The 18,642-nt window shown below is 53.9% G+C and overlaps 1 protein-coding gene across 4 annotated transcripts in view; it reads left to right on the top strand.

Moving 5' to 3' along the window:
* Positions 1-18,642, top strand: part of SH3RF3 (SH3 domain containing ring finger 3) — a 288,903-nt gene that overhangs the window by 226,907 nt on the left and 43,354 nt on the right. For all 4 annotated transcript variants that reach the window (XM_081146033.1, XM_081146035.1, XM_081146034.1 and 1 more), the window contains one exon: positions 15,926-15,999. In XM_081146033.1, coding sequence (XP_081002159.1) covers positions 15,926-15,999 — 74 coding nt within the window. The remainder of the gene's footprint in view (positions 1-15,925; positions 16,000-18,642) is intronic.

The following is an 18,642-nucleotide window of genomic DNA, read 5'->3' on the forward strand; positions in this document are numbered from 1 at the left end:
CATGGGTGCTAGCAGTCCATGGCTCTGCAGTCTGGCTCTACTAAGACAGCCCCCAGAGCAGGAGGAAACAGATTTTTAAAAATTTGTGCCCACTTTGTTCCATAAGTATTAAGTGCTGCATTAGCTCCTTTTAGAGATGACTGAGACCCTGAAACCCATTTCCTGTCAGTTTGACTTGAAGTGAAAGTTGTAGCCAGGACTTTAACGAAGGTCACTCAAAGGGCAAGAGGTCAAGCAGAGCAGTTTTCACCTTCGCCCTGTCCCAACTTAATTCAGTTGTTGGGAGAAGTAAGGGATGTGCTGAGCTGCCGGGAGTTAGGATGACCTGCCCTGTGCTGTTTCCCACGGGCCCCAGAGTGCTGCCTGTGGTCAGGCTGCCCCAGAGACCAGCCCCTGGCTCTGCCCCTGCTCCCGCACTGCCTTCCTGGTTAAGTGCCGCTTTGCTGCCTCGTGCGTCACACTGGGATGCCCATCCCCTGGCTGGCCCAGGGACTTACCAGGGCTGCAGGGGATGCTGAACAACAGGTCCTGCATGGCCACAGTGCCTCACTGATCCTCACCACCAGGCTGGACTTGCTCTGGGAGGGGGACCTAGTTTCAGGGCTCTGTGCTTGGGGGTCAGAGGTGGGCTCTGTGGTCACACATCTGGAAGAACCCAGCACTATTGCAGGCATGCCTTCATCCACAAGCAGAGGCCCCCACATGCCAGGCTGGCATTGTGGGGACGGGCTCTGGGCTGGCAGAACGGGAGCACCCAGGCTCCTCAGTGCCGAGGGACATGGAGCGATGCCAGCTCCAGCAAGTGTCCAGCCAGCCCCTGTCATCCCCAGGCCTCTCAAGACTTGGTGTGTCCATCCAGGTTGTGACACAGAATGTCTTCACTGGTAGGATGAATTTTTGGCCCCTGCGAGATGACAAGGCTGGTCACCGAGAACCCAGACCAGCTCTCTCTACTCTTGGTCAGCCCTTGCCTGCTCACCCAGGACTTCCCCGGCCACGAGGGGCAGAGGTTTTGTGAAACCTGGGTCATAGGTTCTAGCAAGTTTTCTCTGGAGCATAAGGGTGGCTGTTGTCATTGATAACTATTGAACTCTCACTGAACATTGCACAGGATTAGGTAGAAAGTTCTGAGCAGCTGGCTTGTCTGCCCTGGAAGAGCTGCCTGCTGGAGTGGAGACAGGGCAGCTGGACAGGCCGCCCTGTGTGCCTGCTCCCAGCCAGGGGGCGTGCGAGGCAGAGTCCACCTGTAAGACCCTTGTGTGCCAGCGACTGCAGATCAGAAAGGGCCGCCCAACATGAGATGGTCCTGCAGCCATTTAACTGGCTTGATTCTGAAACCGTGTGGAGGAATGTGAACCAAATAAAAGCAAATACACTCTTACTTGGGCCACACACACAGAGCATGGGCGCGGCTGAGTCATGCCGGTGAGCTACCTGGACAAGGAAGCCCCTCGGTGGCAGAGCTAGGGCTCCTCAACATCACTGATTCTTCTGGCTCTCCTTTGTGTTCCTTTAAAATGGAAAAAATGTGTGGAGGTGTGGTTTCTGTAGAAATGGCCCTAAAATATGGTCGCTGTGACGGAATGCTCAGGGTCCTAGCAGCAGCAGCAGTGAGCCTCTGGGGTACACCTCTGGCCTCTGCTGCTCTCCCTCCCCTGCCAGGGCTTCCGCCAGGGGCACAGCTCACCCAGGGAGAACCAGTAGCTTTCATTCTTTTCATTCACAGATGAGCAAGATGGAGCCAGGTGGTGTGAGTCACAGCTCAGGGCCTGCTCATCCCTCCTGCCCCTGGCTCCCGTCAGGAGTGGTCTGGACGAGTCCACTGTACCTTACTTTTTTGTAAAATGTTCAGGGCTGACGTCAAGCCAGAGAAGAGGAAGCAGGAGAATGCCTGCCAGTCCTTGCAGAGAGCGCTGGCACTCCGGGAAGGCCAGTCTGGGACCTGGCACAGGGCAGTGGAGGGCAGAGGCCCCTGCTCACTAGCTGTGCCACCTGGAGAGGTGCCGAACCTCTCTGAGCCTGTAGAGTTGCCATTGAGAGCCAGGTCCAACACTGTCCTTGCACCTCATGACCAGAAAAGCTGTCCACTCTCTTCTGGAGCCTCTGTGTCCTTGTCTGTTAAATGGGCAGTTGTGGTGCCTCCTGGCTGGCTTGCTGTTAAATGGAGCAGTCTCAGTGCCTCCTGACCGGCTTGCTGTCAGGGTGGAGTGAACAGACACAGGCGGCCTCCTCAGGTGAGCATGTCAGTGTTGTCTGTAGTGGTTCTTTCTGCTGCTCAGAGAATCAGGGAACAAGTCGTGAGCCCCAAGATGTCAGCTACGACAGCCAGGGCACCTCGTCTGTCCAGCCATCTCTCTCTGTTCCAAGTGCCTCTCTCTGCTGTTGTGCAAGCTGAAGGTTCTGGAAGGCTGGTGGTGGGTCAGGGGCAGGTGTGCTGGGATTGCCTGTAGTCATAGATCTGTCACAGGAGCCTGGGCTCAGCTAGCCTCCCCATGGGCCTATGTCTGCTCCCGACTGTCAGCGCTTACTGGTCTGTCCCAGTGACAGGCGGTGTAGTATGGTGCCCCAGCCTCCTGCATCTACCTCCAGAGAATTCGGAGGCCCCATCTGGAATGCACTGCACACCGTTATCACCTGGAGGACAGAACAGCCTCAGCCACCTGGTGCCCCCAGCACAGCCCTGCCTGCTCATGTGCCTCTGACAGTGGGGGCACTGACGCTGCTCCATTTAACAGAGGAGAGAACTGAGGCTTTAGGAGAGGAGATTGGGCAGTGTTTCTGGGTCACTGACATGATTGGTCTGTGGTGTGGCCTGGGCCTAGGGACTTTAGAGCCCCTCCCACCCCGTGAGTGATGCAGCCAGATGGAGACTACCCCTTCTCTCCTGCTCCAGGCTGTGCCACAGGTCCTGATTGAACCCAGGCTAAAGTCCATGAAAATGGTCCCATGTTGTGATGTACCCAGGACTGAGGGGTTCTCCGGGGCCCAGGACTTCAGTGCACACACCAGACAGTCCTGGGCCCAGCAGGACCCAGAGCATCTCCGCTCTTCACTGGGCTCCAAAGGGAGGTGGCTGAGGATTTCCCAGAAATGTGACATGGTTCTCTCCAGATAGGGTCCATGCTGGGTACCAGAGATACCAAATCAGGGAAGTGTGAAGCTGGGGCTGTCATCCGGCTACCTAGACTCCTCTGTGGTGTGGGGCACACCACCAGGGAGGCCTTTCAAACTTCCAGATCCCAGGGGCTACCCCATCAATGAAACCGAGTAGAGAGGGAGGGAGGGTGTGATGTATTGCCAGGCCTGTGTGCAGGGATCCTGGGTGACAGACAGCAGCAGGGCCAGGAGCTGTGCTGGGCTCCCAGTCCAGCCAGGTCCAGGTGTGTTCCGTGGGCCTCATTCTGATGCCCAGGCCAGAGGGGCACTGGCTCCCAGACTTAGGGAGTTTGCCTCATTCCTCGAGGCCCAGACCTGGGACCAGATGCTGTCCCAGCAGTAGACAGGGGGCCTGCACTCTTGAAGCAGGAGGGGGAGAGAGGGGAGGGAGGAGGGAGGGAGCCCTGCTAAAGGGCGATTGTCAGAGCTCTCCAGCTGGTGCTGCCCCCAGGACACCGTGCAAAACATGGCCTGTGGGACTGTTTTCATACAACTCTTGCACCAAGAATGATTTTTTATGTTTTAAGGGTTGTTTTAAAAAAGGCGGGGGATTGGGACAAAAAAGCATGGGTAGGAGAAGGAAAGGAAGAAATTAAAGAAGAAAAGGAAAGGAAGGTGCAATGAAACACAGAGCCTACGTATCGATTCTCTGGCCCTTTACAAAAAGGGCTTGAGCTGAAGCTGTGGAGAAGCCATGGTGGAAAATAAAGGAGCAAAGTGGCAACTGTGTGAGGTCAGCTGAGGGGCCGGTGGGGAGCAGGGGTCCCACAGCAGAAACGGAAGAGCGCTCTGCTTGGGGCCTGAGGCTGAAAGGTGCCTGGAGCTTGTCTGTAGGGGTGACGGGAGGTGGAAAGTGTGGGAGAGTCTGGAATGTGTGCTCCTCTCTCCTTTGGGTGTATACTGTGCAACGCAGCCCAAGTCCCAGCAAGGCCTCTGTGCACCAAATAGACATCGGGGAAAACCCTACAGGCTCTAGGCTCCGGGTCCCAGTGCTTTGTCCTGAGAGCCAGGGGCACAGGGAAGCAGGGGATAGAAGGAAGGTGGCGAGTGCTGCCTCTGCCTGAGCGCAGCTGTCCCTCCCGAGAGGGTGCCATGGGCACGGAGCTGTCCCTTCCCCCTCAGCATTGCCTTCTCCCCACGCTGCTGCTGGGGGCCCCGTTGCATTCTTCCCTCTGCCACTAACTCTTCCACTTTCACACGTTGGACATGCTTCACTCTGCAGTCCGACTCTACTTCCACCCCTGCTGCCAAAACCCAGCTGGCCAAGGTCCCCCCGGTGCCCAGGCCCGGCGTCCTTGCTCCGTTCTCCCGCTCCGTGACGGCTCATCAGCCTGGGCACTGAGGACAGGGCTTCCTCCCTGAGCCCCCTGCCCTTGCTTCCAAAACCCTCCTCTCCTGGTGCTGAGCACGTGCCTTGTCCCTTTCCCAGATCCTCTTCCTGTGACCCTCAGGAACATCAGTGCCGCCTTCCCCTCCTTCGCACTCTCCCATGGGGTTCTCTTCCAACAAGCTGCTGAACCCTAAACAGTCTTAATTCTGCCCTTTAAGGCCTTTCCTAAACTGTAGGTTTTTTACTGCCTGGTCGCGTCACCTGGAGAGGCACCTCAGTTTCAGTATGTCAGAGAATAGCTACGGTCCTCTTTCCTCAAACCTGTCTCCCCTTCTTTATTCTATTTTCTCACAAATTCCTGAACCTAAAACCCTGCAAGTTCCGAACTCTACTCTCCCAGGCACCTCTGCCATCCAGTTGGGTCTGGGCCCTAATTCCAAAGCTGTTCTGTGATTGTAATTGTCAGGATGGAAGTCATGTGCTGTAATGATCGATCCCAGACCCCAGTGTGGCTGGACATAGTGAACATCCGTCCTGTGCTTGTGAAGTGGGTCCGGTGGCCCTCCTGAGTGACATGCTCCAGCAGGGACTGGCACCCCACCTGCTTCCTTTTGTAGCTGTGCCATCTTCAGCATGTGGCCTCCAACTCAATGGGGGCACAGAGGGGGCATTTAACTCTCTCAGCTTAGAGATGATACCGTCTCCTCTTTTCTGATCAGCCAGAACTGGTCACCTGGCCCCAGCGTAACTGTCAGCACCCTGGGCCCTGTGGAGCACACGTGCACATCATAGCCAGGTGTCCCTTCTTGGGTGGCACCTGCCCTGCCTTGTTCAGGCTTCTCTCTGTCCTCACTGAGGTGGCACCAACTGACTCCCTCCTAACTCCCTGCTTCTGGGGTCCCCTCATGAATCCGCCTGAATGAGGTTTATGCACCCATCAATGCTTCTGAAGATGCCCCGCTGCCTTAGGATAAACTCCAAGCTCCTTAGCTTGGCTTGCAGAGGCCTTCAGAGTTAGCCCCAGCTTGTCTTTGCAGCCTTCCCACCATCCCTGTCTCCTTCCATGCCGCCTGCACAGACCCACTCGCTGTCTGTGTCCCCACACTCTGGCTCTGGCTCTGACTCTGGCTCTGGCTCTGGCTCTGGCTCTGGCTCTGGCTCTGGCTCTGGCTCTGGCCCTGGCTCTGGCTCTGGCTCTAGCTCTGGCTCTGGCTCACCCTCACCAAGATTGTGGCATCTAATCCTTTGTCCAGACTGTTCCTGCTCCCTGCTCCCTCTCCTCCCTCCCCCGCCCACTGTGCAGCACACGGAAGACCATCCTGCCTGCAAACGCCTGCTCCCCTTCCAGCCATCTGAAATGTTCACTTCCCTCTGTGGCCTTTGTGGCTCCAGGTCATTTTCCATCAATCACATTAACTCCTCCATTATCTCTGTGCCTGCAGGACTTTCTCCATACATTTTTCATGGATTGTGGTGCCTTCATCATTATGTATGTGGTTATGCCCCTGAGACTTCAAGGTCCTTCAGGACCTGGGTGTCCTGGCTCTCAGTGGAGTTCATACCTATTCAGTTTCTTCTCGGGTGGGCATGGGACTGTGTCTGCCTCACTGAGAATCAAACAGTCTTACACATGAAACCACACGATTTCAGAAATGCCACATGGCTCACTCACCATCACCAGCTCCCTGAGGTCTCGGGGTCCGAGCTGATGGCTACCGAGGGGCACAGCTGCTAGGTGACCAGTTGAGAGGCTCCCAGGAGTGTGGTGAGCTGAGCCTCAGGTGGCCCACCCTGCTCATATTTGCACCTTATGAGTGATTTCTTCCTGCCATTTGGAGAGGTCAGAGGGTCAGCTCAGTACCTCATGAATAATGGAGCAGCACCCACATGTCACTTTTTTGCAGGGGGAGGGAGGATTATTGGAAGAGAGGAGAGGGAAAGAGGCTATTTAAGCTGACTGCAGTTTTAAAAATCCGATTATTTGTTTATAATAGTCATTGGATCAAATTAGGAAATGATTACTTATATTTTAGAATAGTTCCACCATAAATAAGAAACCAAACAGGTGACTAAAGTCATCACCAAACTGCCTGAGGAACCTTGGTAGGTGCATGTAGCTCTGGAACACCCTGTATCGGTCAGTGTGGGCCAGGTTATGCTATGATAACAAGTAGCCCCAAACCCTCAGAGGCTTGCTTCTCACTTGTTCTGCATGTCTATCGTGGGCAGCTGAGGGCCTGCTCCACAGTGCCCTCTCCCAGGATATCAGCACACCTTCAGGCCAAGTCTGTCCCATTACCTCTTTTGGTAAATGAAGTTTTATTGGAACACAGCTGCACCTATTCATTTATACATTGTCTGTAGCCATTTTCAGGCCCCAACAGAGGAGATGCCTAGTTATAACAGAGATCATATGCCCCACAGAGCCTAAAATATTCTATTTTCTGGCCCTGTACAGAGAATACTTGCTGACCTCAGGTGCAGAGAGGTGGGAAATGTGGCAACTAGTATAATGGCTCCTAAAGGCTTCTGCATGCAGGTGGCCCATGTCACTCCTACTCATGTTCCATACACCACAGCAAGTGCCCCAGCCCTGCTCCAGCAGGTGCCCATGAGGAGGAGAACCTGAATGTTGGTGAGCAACCCCCTGTAGCACCGTTTCCCCAGAGTCTCTCTGTCCAGATTTTCACTCCTTCACACGGAGGCCCGAAACTGGAAGAGGTGAATCGCTGTCCACAGGCAGCGGCTATAGAAGAGCCAACATTTGAAGACTGAGGCTCGAGTTTCCGTGCCAGTTGCCCTGGACTCACTGTGCGGGGCACGCGGGTTCTGTGGGATCTGGGATCAAGCGCCTGCATCTGAGAAAGGCTCCCCACAGGCTCAGGGCACTGCCTGTGAAGTGACTGGGCCAGGAACAGACTCTGTCCCAGCCCTTGGGAGGTTCTTGGCTTCAGAGCCCAATGGCTTACAAATCAAGACTAGGAAAGTGCCCTTTAAAATCAGTGGGAGGGGAAGTGTTTGAAATTCAGCGGGGAAAGTATCAAAGGAGAACGCTTCTCCATGGCTTCCCTGTGTCTGAGAAGTAGGTGAGGAGAGCTCTGCCTGCGAGCTCCCAGGGTGTGGTTAGGATGCTCGCCCCTGCCCTGCCGCTGGGGAGCCTGTCCCAGGTGTGGGGCGCAGTGTCTGCCTCAGTGCTGCGGTTTGCCCTGACCCGTCTGCAGGAGGGCGTGCGGGGAACTGCTGAGGGACTGACAGGCCGCTGCTCATCTGCCCTGCAGCCCGCAGACTGCTGCTTGGTACAGAACCAGCGCTTGCTTTTGGCACTTTGAGAAAGTTACAAATTTCATGCCATGTCTTATTAGGAGGAGAAAAGAGACAAGTGAACGTGGGGTGAATAAAAATACCTCATCCTGCAGACCTTATGCAGGAGACTTTTCTTTGGCAAATCTGGGAGTTGCTGAGCCCCCGTGACTCAGCAGCCTGCCTCTAAGGTGAGGACAGAGAGTTCTGGCTGCCTGTGGCCTGGCTCTGCTTTGATTGGTGGCCAGGCTTTTTGTTCATAGTGTTAGGTGTGAGCTGTGTTTCTTTTGCTGCTCTGACAAGACAGGAACAACGTCCACAGGTTTCTGCCATCACTGGCAGACGGCAGTGAATTTGTGGGTGATGCTGAGTGTAGGTGATGCTGAGGAGGCTGTATGGGGCCAAATTTGATCTTCGGGCGAGTCTATGCACTCCTAAGCCAAGCACAGGCCTCCACAAATATGTCTTTGATTAATGAAAAACAGACCACTGCTCATTTGAGTGAGGGGCCTGTTTGCACAACCCTGGGGGCAGCAGCCCAGGTGCTCCAGCGTCAGGACTGTGAGCAACTGTGGAGAGCTCGCCGGAGGAGAGTGGGCAGTGGGCAGCGTGCAGACTGAGCTCAGGCCTCCTCGCTGCCTTCTTCTTAGGTGGCTGGCCAGCTTTCCCAAGGCCTGAAGGAAGAGCCGTGCAGGTTAAGTCGGCACGAAGCACAGCCCCCCTGTCCTGGGACAAGCCGTCTGGTCAGGCTCCTCGGCCTCTGTCCTCCAGCACCACAGGCCCTACCCATCCTCACCCTGGCGATCCCCCCAGGCCCTCTGCCCCGCCAGCTGTTTGCTGTTCTTTTGGAGCCAAGCAGAGACTCAGGCCCCCCAGTGTTTTGTGGTTTTCTTTGGAAACGCGTTCTGAGACTCTGACTTGCACTGTGTATGGAGTGGCCGTGAGGAGGAAAGTAGGCTTATTTAACTGCCCTCTGGGGTGATGACAGTGCTTTCTGAACTCATATTAAAGTTGAACTGAGAAGATGTTTCTTCTTAGGGTCTCAGTCTGCCACTGTGTCAAGGAAAGCAAGTTGAAGCCCCCTTTCAGCTCGCCAACCCACAGACCCCCTATTCCTTCGTATTGATCCCGATAGGAAAAGAAAATGGCCTGGTTCCCAGCTACTGCTCAGGGGCTGCATTAAAACACAGCAGCAAGGTCTTCAGCTTCTGGTAACAGCCTGACAGCTTAGAATCAGGGTCCGAGGCCACAGCACTGCAGCCAGACCACTGAGGCCAGCATATTCCGAGGAGGCATGCAGGTCACTGTAAGGAATGATGGCCGGATTCTCACTTACTACCTGGACCAGGGCTGTGTGAACCCTGCAATCTCATTGTCTGCCTTTCATTGGTGGGAAAAGGAGGCCTGGAGGTGAGCAGCTGCCCAGTCCACGGATCAAGGAGCCTCCTGTCCTGCGCCTATGCTTGCAGGGCAGTGGGAGGCACCAGGGAGCAGCATTACTCGGCTCCCACCCTGGCTTTTCCTCTGCTTGCTGGCACCATGGGAGTTTAATTTTATGAAGGCATCACCTCTGACCCGTAGCCTGAACAGCTGACCCCTTTTGCATGTTTAGCTTGTGTTAAATGCTTGTAGGCTGATTTTGCACATTTGGCCCAATGGGATTGCTGGAGTTGTCCATTCTATGGGGTCAGTAGCTCTGAGGACCAAGGCTTCAGCATCCCCGAGCTACTGGCTAGTGTCCCCAGGTCAGGGAGTGCTCACCTGCCTGGGATGAACCCCAGCGTGGGTCTGCTATAGGGTCATCTGAGAAAAGAAGGTGATGAGAACCTGCCTATCACAGGCAAAAACCTTCCTGTGCTGGACCAGAGGCACAACTTTGTCCACCTGGGCTGGGCTGGGCTGGGCTGGGCTGGACTTTGAGCGGAGGGATCTCAGAGACAGCTCAGGGATCTCAGGAAAATATCTGCTTTGAGTCTACATTCCCGATTATTTTTATCCAAAAGCAGCTAGAGCCCCTTCCCCTTCCTCATTTTTATCCCTGCCTGATTTGCCTCACTCCTACCAGATTGTCATCAATCCCTTAAGGCCCAGAATCACTTCAAATTAAGCCTTTAAACATTAAAGCAGTGTCAGTGGTGTGGTTCTTAGGAATGAACGGGCTCCAGGGGACCCAGGGCTCAGGAGGCCCTGTCCAGCTTGATCAGAGCTGGAGGGTAAGGGACTCAGGAAGCTGTTGCATTGCCTTCGTCTGAAAACAAGATTTTTCTTGTCCGGTGTGACCTCAGAGTGTTTCATTCAGGGGGAAGGGCCTCCGGGCAGTGAGATGCTGATTTAGGAGCCTGTGGCTGCATTGTGCTTTCAAATTTCTAATCAAAATCACTTAAAGGAGAGTTGTGTTTTGTTCTGAGACACCTGCCCAGAGTTAGCAGGGCACTGCTGCCTCTCAGAAGGCCCCAGGATCCATCAGTTGCCTTCTGCTCAGTTGTCACTGGGGATACCCCTCCACTCATCGCCTCATATGGGTAATGACAGAAATGGACACCTGACTCACAGGAGGGTGGATAGGAACCCTGTCTACTTCAGGAAGTCACACTCTGTTTTCCCTTTGGGCTTTGCACTACCCTGCACAGGGGCAAGACAGGACCACACGCTCAGCCTGGCATCAGTTCTAGATACTGTCCATCTTGACCTTCAGGAAAAAAATATTTTCACAAGTGTGACCTCTCTCTACTCCTCCATTCCAGCTTTAAATAATAGTCTGCTGTGAAATCCCACATATTTGCTTTGTAGTATTTGTCCTATAAAGTGTCAGCTGAGGGCCAGGTTTCCAGCTAAGCTGCCAGAATGCCCCGCCCCGTGCTTTCTATAGGTGCAACCCTGTCATCCTGTGCCTGGGCAGCCCCTCCCCCACCCTAGTCCGGCCTGGCCCTCCTGACACCCTGCCATGGGGAGTGTTGTGCATTCGGCTCACACAGTGGAGTTGGCAGATGCTGGCAAAGATAAATTCTTGAGCTTTAGTGTCGAATGCTCCAGCCAGTCCACAGTCAGCCGGTCTCTTCCTCTGCCCGACAGATGAGGGTCAGTCTCCCCTGACTGCCCTGGCCACAGGCGTTATTGCCTCCTACTGAGTATGACTTGAGTGGCTGGAGAACACTGGGAGGTGGAGGCCCCACACAAGGCCTTCTGGTCACAGCAAGATGCAGAGCAGTCCCTGCTGCTCTGCGTGTGCTGAGCTGGTTTGGGTTGGGTGGGCTGTTTCAGGGGAGTTATTTGGACAGGTCATGGGTTTGAGGTTCACATGAGCCAGTCATCTTGTGTATCTGCTCTGTTTGGTGCCCAGACAACTGCCACTGCCTGCATGCTGCCAACAGTCACCTAGACTTGGTCAACAGAGTGGCCGATCCTCAGGGTCACGCATGGTCTTCTCCTGCCGCCCCTGGCATCCCCACAAAGATGGCACATGTGGGATCTAGGAAAGGGATCACTACCGACCAGAGCTTGATCTTGAAACAGGTCTCAAATCACTTACCCTTCTTTTTATTACTTTGACAATGTATCAGAAAACCATTCTTGCTTGTTGGTATTAAAATGATGAAAAATTTGAACACAGATTTAAGAAAAATTATCCGCAATCCTAACTCCCTTCAGTACCAATGTTTGGTATATATCATTTTGTATATAAATTTCCAGACCTTTTTCCCAGGGAGAGACATGATCTGTTACAGAAGCGAGGTAACCATACGTGCCCAATTCTCTAGCCGCCTTTCCGCTTGGTACTTCACACAGCCCCCCCGGCTCTCGGTGACTTCCCTTCAGGGCCGCGCTGTGCATGGCACCATCTGCCATCGAACCTTCTGTCGTGGGGCATCGGGCTGCTCCAGGCTTTCCACGTTATAAATAGTATTGCGGTGGGATCCTCATCTGAACCTTCACGACTGCCTTGTTCGCTTATTTTAGGTTCATTGTTAACAAGAATTGCTAGCCCCCGTGAGTGTGTGGTACGTGTCTGCCCTCCTCCCCCCGAATCGAAGGCTCCTCTGCCTTCTTCCTCTTGCCTGACTTTCCGCAGCATTCAGCGTGGTTGACAACTGCTTCCCTTGGAAACTGCTGCTCCCGTGGACCCAGAGACACTACTTGCTCTTTTTCTGTCCCCTTTGCCGGTTCCTCGGCGGGGTTGGTGGTCCACAGGCCGTCTCAGGATGTCCTCTCTCCTTGCGCCACACTCTCCCTCAGGCCATTTCACCTGCCTCCCACCCTGGCTTCACAACAGCCAGCATTTGTTGAGGGCTTAAATTAAACTATCTCATTTAACATTCCAACTAACATAGAAGGTGGGAGCCTTTATGACCCCATTTTCTCATTTCTCGGGCATATCCATCTGTCCTTTATTAATTTTCAAAATTTTGGGAACCATTGATTCACATATTTGGCCTGGTTTTTCACCTTTTTTAGGTGGGAGGGTAAATTCAGTCCCTGTTGCCACACTGTAGTTGCGAGGAGAAGTCCCCAACTCCTGTCTTAAACGTGAGCCACTGAGGCTCCGTGCCATTGCTTGTCCAAGGTCACACAGACACAGGCTCGCACACTTGAGCACCAAGGACTTAATTGTTAGGCTGCACTGCTGTGTAGACAGGCTATATGCTAACGATCCCCATGTCTACACCTCCAGGCCAGTCCCCTCGGCTCAGCTGGTTGGCATGACCACTGCCCTCATTGTCACCGTCTCCAGGCATGTCAGTCTCAACATGTCCAACCCTGATGCCTCCCCCAGACCTCATGCTCCCCATCTCCTCAAATGGCATCTCCACCTGGCCAGCTGCTAAGGAGAAACGGCTCCTTCTCCTCCCTCGTGCCCTTCAGCTCACGACCCCCCTAGTCCTGCTGGTGGAGGAGGTAGCATCGGGCTCCCAAATGCACCCCGTCCTGATCCCAGAAGATGCGAATGTGCCACTTTACTTGGCAAAAGAGGCAAGGAACCCGAGCTGGGGAGATTGTTCTGGATTACCCAGTGGTCCCAGGGTAATCACAGGGTCTTTATAAGAGGGAGGCGAGAGGTTAAGAGTCAGAGGGAAGATGAGATGATGGAAGCAGAGGCCGGAGAGAGATCTGAAAGTGGTGCGTTGCCGGCTTTCAGTGTGGAGGCAGAGGCCACAAGCCAAGGAACGGAGGTGCGGATAGAGCTTTACGAGGCCAGGCATGGATTTTGCCCCAGGACCTCCAGAAGGAGCACAGCCCTGCCAACACCTAGCTTTGGGATGTCTGGCTTTCAGAACTGTCAGTATATCTGTGTTGTTTCGAGTCGCTAAGTTTGTCATAATCTGTTGCAGCAGCTGTGAGAAACTCACAGACGGCCTGATGAGTAGGCACATGGCCCCCAGTCTCAGACGGCCTGAGTCCAGGCCCAGCCACGGCCATGCACTGGCTCTGTGAATGTGAGCCACTCACCTAACTTTCCGTCCGCTCTCCCTCTCCATCCCCACGCCCCTGAGCCAGACCTGACCTTCCTCAGTGCTTCCTCTGTAAGTGCCGGGTCTGGTCCTACCTCTGTCTTTCTCCTACCAGCCTTCCAGGGCATCTCTGCCCTCAAGGCGAAGACCAGACCCTCCCAGGAGGCCTCTCATGGGCTGGCTCTTCACCACTCTGAGCACTTTCCCTCATCACTCATTCTAACTTTCTTTCAGTTTCTTCAAAGTTGCTGAACTTGCCTTTGCCAGCCCTTGCTGGGCAAACTACTCTGCTCCTCCTTCACCTATCCCGACCCTCACCACCTCACCCAACAGCCCACCCCCTGCTCACCAAAGCCCTCCCTGGCCATGCCCTCAGGTGAGGCCCCTGTTGTGTATTCCTGTGGCCCTGCCCTTACTCAGACACCCCTGTCTATAATGACATGAGTAATGCTTGTCCTCCCCCCGTGCAAGCCCCACACTGGGCCCAGAGGCTGTGTCTGTGCCCCTGCCAGTCCTGACAGGTGGTCAGCAGACATCGGTGAGGACCCAGAACATGCCTCATGCAGGCAGACAGCCCTGTAGCTCAATTGACTGGCACACTGCCTTCTTGCTTGTGTGGAGGCCGAGGGGGGCATTTCTTATCCGCTCACTGACCAGGTCTGACCTTGCTCAGGTGATGAGCAGCACAGTGGGTGCTCTCGGACCTCTGCTGCCACCTCCAGCTTGGCACCACCTGCCCAAGCCTGAGTGAGTGAGCGAAGGAACCTGACGTCCTGCCCACACCTTCTCCAGGGACCATCCAAGGAGAGAGAGCTGTGGGAAAACCAGCACTAGGGCTGCTTGCCCATACCCCAGGGGAGCAAGGGTCTGGAACCAGGTGCCCACCCCTACCTGCAGCCTGTGGAAGATGGTCCCTGGCTGGTTGTGGTGAACTCCACCAGCTACCACCTCGAAGGAAAACAATCCCAAGCTTTGGTGGTGAATGCCTGCTGGTCTCTGTCTCCCCTCTTAGGTTTGGCAGGTGTGATGAACAGACAGAAATCCCCCAAATCTATCAGCAGAAGGAATGTCCCCAGCTTTTAGCCCAGTTCCCACACAGCACTCCAGGAAACGGCATCTGTGCACCAGCCATGGGATGAGATTGGTGAGGGGGCTGCTTTGGGAAAGCAGACTTCCTCTCACAGGTGTCGGATTGGGTGGGAGGTCCTAAGAGACTTTGAGGGATCTTGGAGAAATGAGGGAAGTTACACTTCTGTGTTGCATGTTCCCGTTCTGCCAGGTACTTCGTTGTTTAAAAAAGAAGAAATAGCATTTCTAACTTCTTAGAGGTCGTGACTGAGCTGTGGTGTCTGGCACCTTTCAGGATCCCTGGTGGAGGAGGGAGATAGACCACCGGGGAGGGGTTGGGAGGCTGCCTCCGCATGCGGAGCTCCCCAGCTAAGCAGGCCAGACTGCTCAGGGAGTTGAGCTGTGTTAGTTCCCTGGGGCTGCTGTAACAGTACCACAAATTTGGTGCCTCGAAGCAGCAGGGAGCTACCCTGTCACAGTTCTGGGACCCAGAAGTCCAAAATCAAGGTGTTGGCAGGCAGGCCTGGTTGCTTCTGGAGGCTGAGGGAGAATCTGTCCCAGGCCTCTCTCCCAGCTTCTGGTGGTGCCAGCAATCCTTGGTGTTCCTGGGCTTGTAGACACGTGTCTCCCCTCTCTGCCCCCATCTTCACATAGCTTCCCCTCCCCTCCCCTCGAGTGTCTCTGTTCTCCTTTCCTCTCTTATAAGATTTAGGGCCCATTGTAATCAAGGGTAATCTCATTTTAGGATCCTTACCTGATCTCTACAAAGACCCTTATTCCAATAAGGTCACCTTCACAGCCACCAGGAGCTACAACTTGGACATACCGTTTGGGGGACACAGTTCAACTCATTTTGCCATCTGAACCAGAAGGCAGGGTGCTGCCCCAGGGATGACTGGGGCTGCATGAGTGAGGAGATTTGGGGATAGTGCTGTCCCTCGTGTGTGGCGTCTGCAGGAACTGCTTCAGCGAGATTGTCACACAGCCCAGATCTCTCTGCTTGGTTCTTAACCACCTCCCTCCACCCACATAGCATGCACCTGATATAAAGAACCATCTGGAAGCAGCCGTTCCTCCAGTCGTCTCCCCACACAACAGACCCTGAGGCTTTGAGCACCCCTGGGGCTGAGGGGAGATGCGGTGCTCTGTCAGTGTTGCCCTACAGCCTGCCCCTGTCCACAGCCAAGGACCAGTTTTCTGTAGAGATTAACCTTCAGTTCCTGGGAGTGCAGTTTTTAAATATGCCCAGGCTTTGTAGTATGAAAAGTTTTGTCTGGATTTTCTTTTTACAAACACAAGAATAATTCTTTCAATTTCTGAGAATAAAGATGGGCTTCCAGAAACTTCCTTTCCCCATGTTCAATGCAGTGTGGCTCTGACTAACCCAGGTGCAGGCTACGGACATGTTCTGAGTGGCTGCTCCGGGAGGGCTTGGACAGCTACATGGTCCCCAGGTCACTGGCCCCCAAGCTCTCTCCAATATATTGAAAAAACATTATTAACAACCCAAGCAAGTAGACCCTAAAGAGAGGACATGTGCCTCTGGACTCAGGTGCGACTTTCTCTCTCTCCTCCCTGGGCAAAGCCTCCTTTCAGCTCACTGTCTTTTCTTGTCTGTTCACAGGATTCCTCTGCCGGATCCGACCCAGCAGCTGAACAGCAGGGCGTGGCTCCCAAGGTCCAGCTGCCTCTCAACGTGTGAGCCGCTGTTTATGTTTTGGGGCCCCACCCCTTCAGCATCTCCCTCCCACCCCTGCTGGCATGGAAATGTAGGGTTTCCATGGGGGGTCTCATTTGTTACCAGTTGGTCAGTTTAGTTATGTGCATCTAACAATACTGCTGACAGGAAAGTGCAGAAAAGTCTAGCAGGTTTTTAAATGTTTTTATCCCCAGGACACTTATTATAAGCAGGGGACATAATCAAAATATTTGATGACACAGGCATTGCCAACCATAGCACAGAGAACACCTCACGGGCCCCTGATAAAGTCTGGGCTGCAGGCCCTGGAGCTGGGAGGATGCTGGAGCCGTGGGTGGTCTTGAATCTTCGTGGCGGCTAGTTACCAGCTGCTCAGAGTAGCTCAGCATCTAAACATCTGTAATGGCCATACTCATGCACAGCAGCTGTGTCACAGCCAAATACACCCCGATGAGTCATTGCTGGAAGTGACATGCGCGTCTTGCTTAGAACCTGCTCTTGTTAAATTACAGTTCTTAAAAGACGCGTGCAATTTAAAATCTCCCACTTAAATAGCATCCTGAAGAATTAGAATGCCTTCTACTCTTGTTTGGCAGTGAGTCAGGTACTTAAATGAACGTTTCAAGGTGGAAAGTAAAGTGGGGAGGGGGGAGGTTGCACAGGCACTATGCAGGTCAGAGGGACACTTAGAATCTGTGCTGCTGCAGAAAAGAATGCATTGCAAGCAAGCTGCCTTTTGAAAAAGCAACTTGGCAAGCTCCAGAGGTTTCCCAGAAGTAGCTTGAATAGCCCGGTACATGCCTCCCTGCCTCTCTAAGCCTAGTGGAGATGTTTGCCGCTGTCTGGTGGCAGGTAGGAAATCATGAACATCCTCCCTTTTTTTGCCCACAGTGCTGAGATTAGGTTATTACCACATCCAGCTAACGGAAGGAAATCGAGGCTTACCTCTATTTAACCTAGCTTCCTGAGGGGAGCATGGATTAGTACACACCTTCTAGACGTCTTTAGGCTGAAATTCAGGTTTTCCCTGATGCTGGACAGAAAGCGCTGCCTCCCGCCTGGGCCTCCTGGATAAGCTCCAGCGGTTCCCTCAGCTGGGGCGAGGGGGAGCGTGGGGAGGGATGGTGCTGGTGGTGGTCCTGCTCTTCTAGCACTGGGCTTCCTTTCCCTGAGGAAATAGATGTTCACCCACAGGAGACCCTTGGGTCCTAGTGGACTTCCCCAAATGAGAGGCAGGAACCATGAGCTCGTCAAGCACAAGGCCCAGGTGTTTCATTTTTGGGTCCCAGAATGAATGCCAAGCACACAGGTTCTCAAGAGATGTTTACTTGTTCAGTGAGTCATAGCCTTACCTCTCCTGGGGGCAGAGGACTCCTGGTGTTGGCCCGAAGTCCCCAGCTCTTATGCATCAAATCAGCCACTCGAGAAGGCTGCTGTCTCTGAGACCCAAAAGGTAGTACAGTTCCAAGAACATCACTCCCAGGAGATGTGAATACATTCTGGAGTCTCGACCACGCACAGACCTCCTATATCACTTGGGCTTTTTAATTTGGTGCAGAGTGTGGAGAGACCTCTCCTCCCACCCCACCCCACCCCACCCCACCCCACTTTGCCATTAGGGTCCCCATCCCCTCTGCTCTCCCCTCTGTCTCACTGCCAGAGCATGGCTCTCCGTATTTGGGTGGAGGCTTTCATTTGGGTAATCGAAGCGAGACTTCTGTGTCAAATAATGTCCTGGGAACAATACTAAGCATTTTGGCAGGACTGTGTCCACCAGTCACAGTGGTCAGCTGAGTAGCCGACAGATCATGGCCACATGCCTGTGATTGGCCATTGTAAATTCAATGTGTGCTTTGCATGGCTACTTGTACCGAGTACTAAGCACCATGGTGAGTAATATCGCATACATTAAAGCACTATGCACAATCCACTTTGAGGACACGACCTTTGAAATCATGGTTTTCATTTTATTGCTAGGGAGAAAAAGGTCCAGTTGACCTCATTAGTTTATCAGATTAGCCTGCCCACTCATCTGTCCTTTTTAGCTCTAAGAAGTTAGTGGCCCCATGCATGCTGGTGACAGGCATGTAGGGTGGGAGTGTGGTTGCTCTTTGTCTGGCTGTTCTTCCCAAAACAGGAGCCATAGTCACGTTCAAGGTGGTCTGAGACTGTGCGTGAGAGGGCCACCCGCACAGACAAGTACAGCAGCGAGCTGCCATGAGCCGGGGAGCCTGAGGCTCCCATGCCGACCAGGCTGGCGGCAGGTTGGGGAGGGAGTGACTCCAGGAGGCTGTTCTCGGGCATCCTTGTTTCTGCGTGGGTTTGCCTTCTGCAGGCCAAGTCCTGTGCTTTGAAATGTGAGCCCATATGATTGAAAGGCCTGATCGCTCGGGTCAGCCATTGATCGAAGGGCGTTCTTACCCCCTTCTTCTAGCATGTAAAATTTCCATGGGCACTGCCTTCCTAAGGCTTTGGTTGTCCTGAAACACAAGAGGGGGTCTCAGTGTGCTCACCCAGCGCAGGAAGCGGCTGCTCACCTTTCCAGCTATTGACGCACTTAGACCTGCAGAAGCCGACACCACCACAGTCCAATTGCTGGCCCAGGCAGAACTGTCTGGTCCTGGCGGCCACACTTTGGGGCA

The sequence above is a fragment of the Miniopterus schreibersii genome, assembly GCF_964146895.1.
Source record: "Miniopterus schreibersii genome assembly, chromosome: 8".
NCBI lineage: Eukaryota > Metazoa > Chordata > Mammalia > Chiroptera > Miniopteridae > Miniopterus > Miniopterus schreibersii.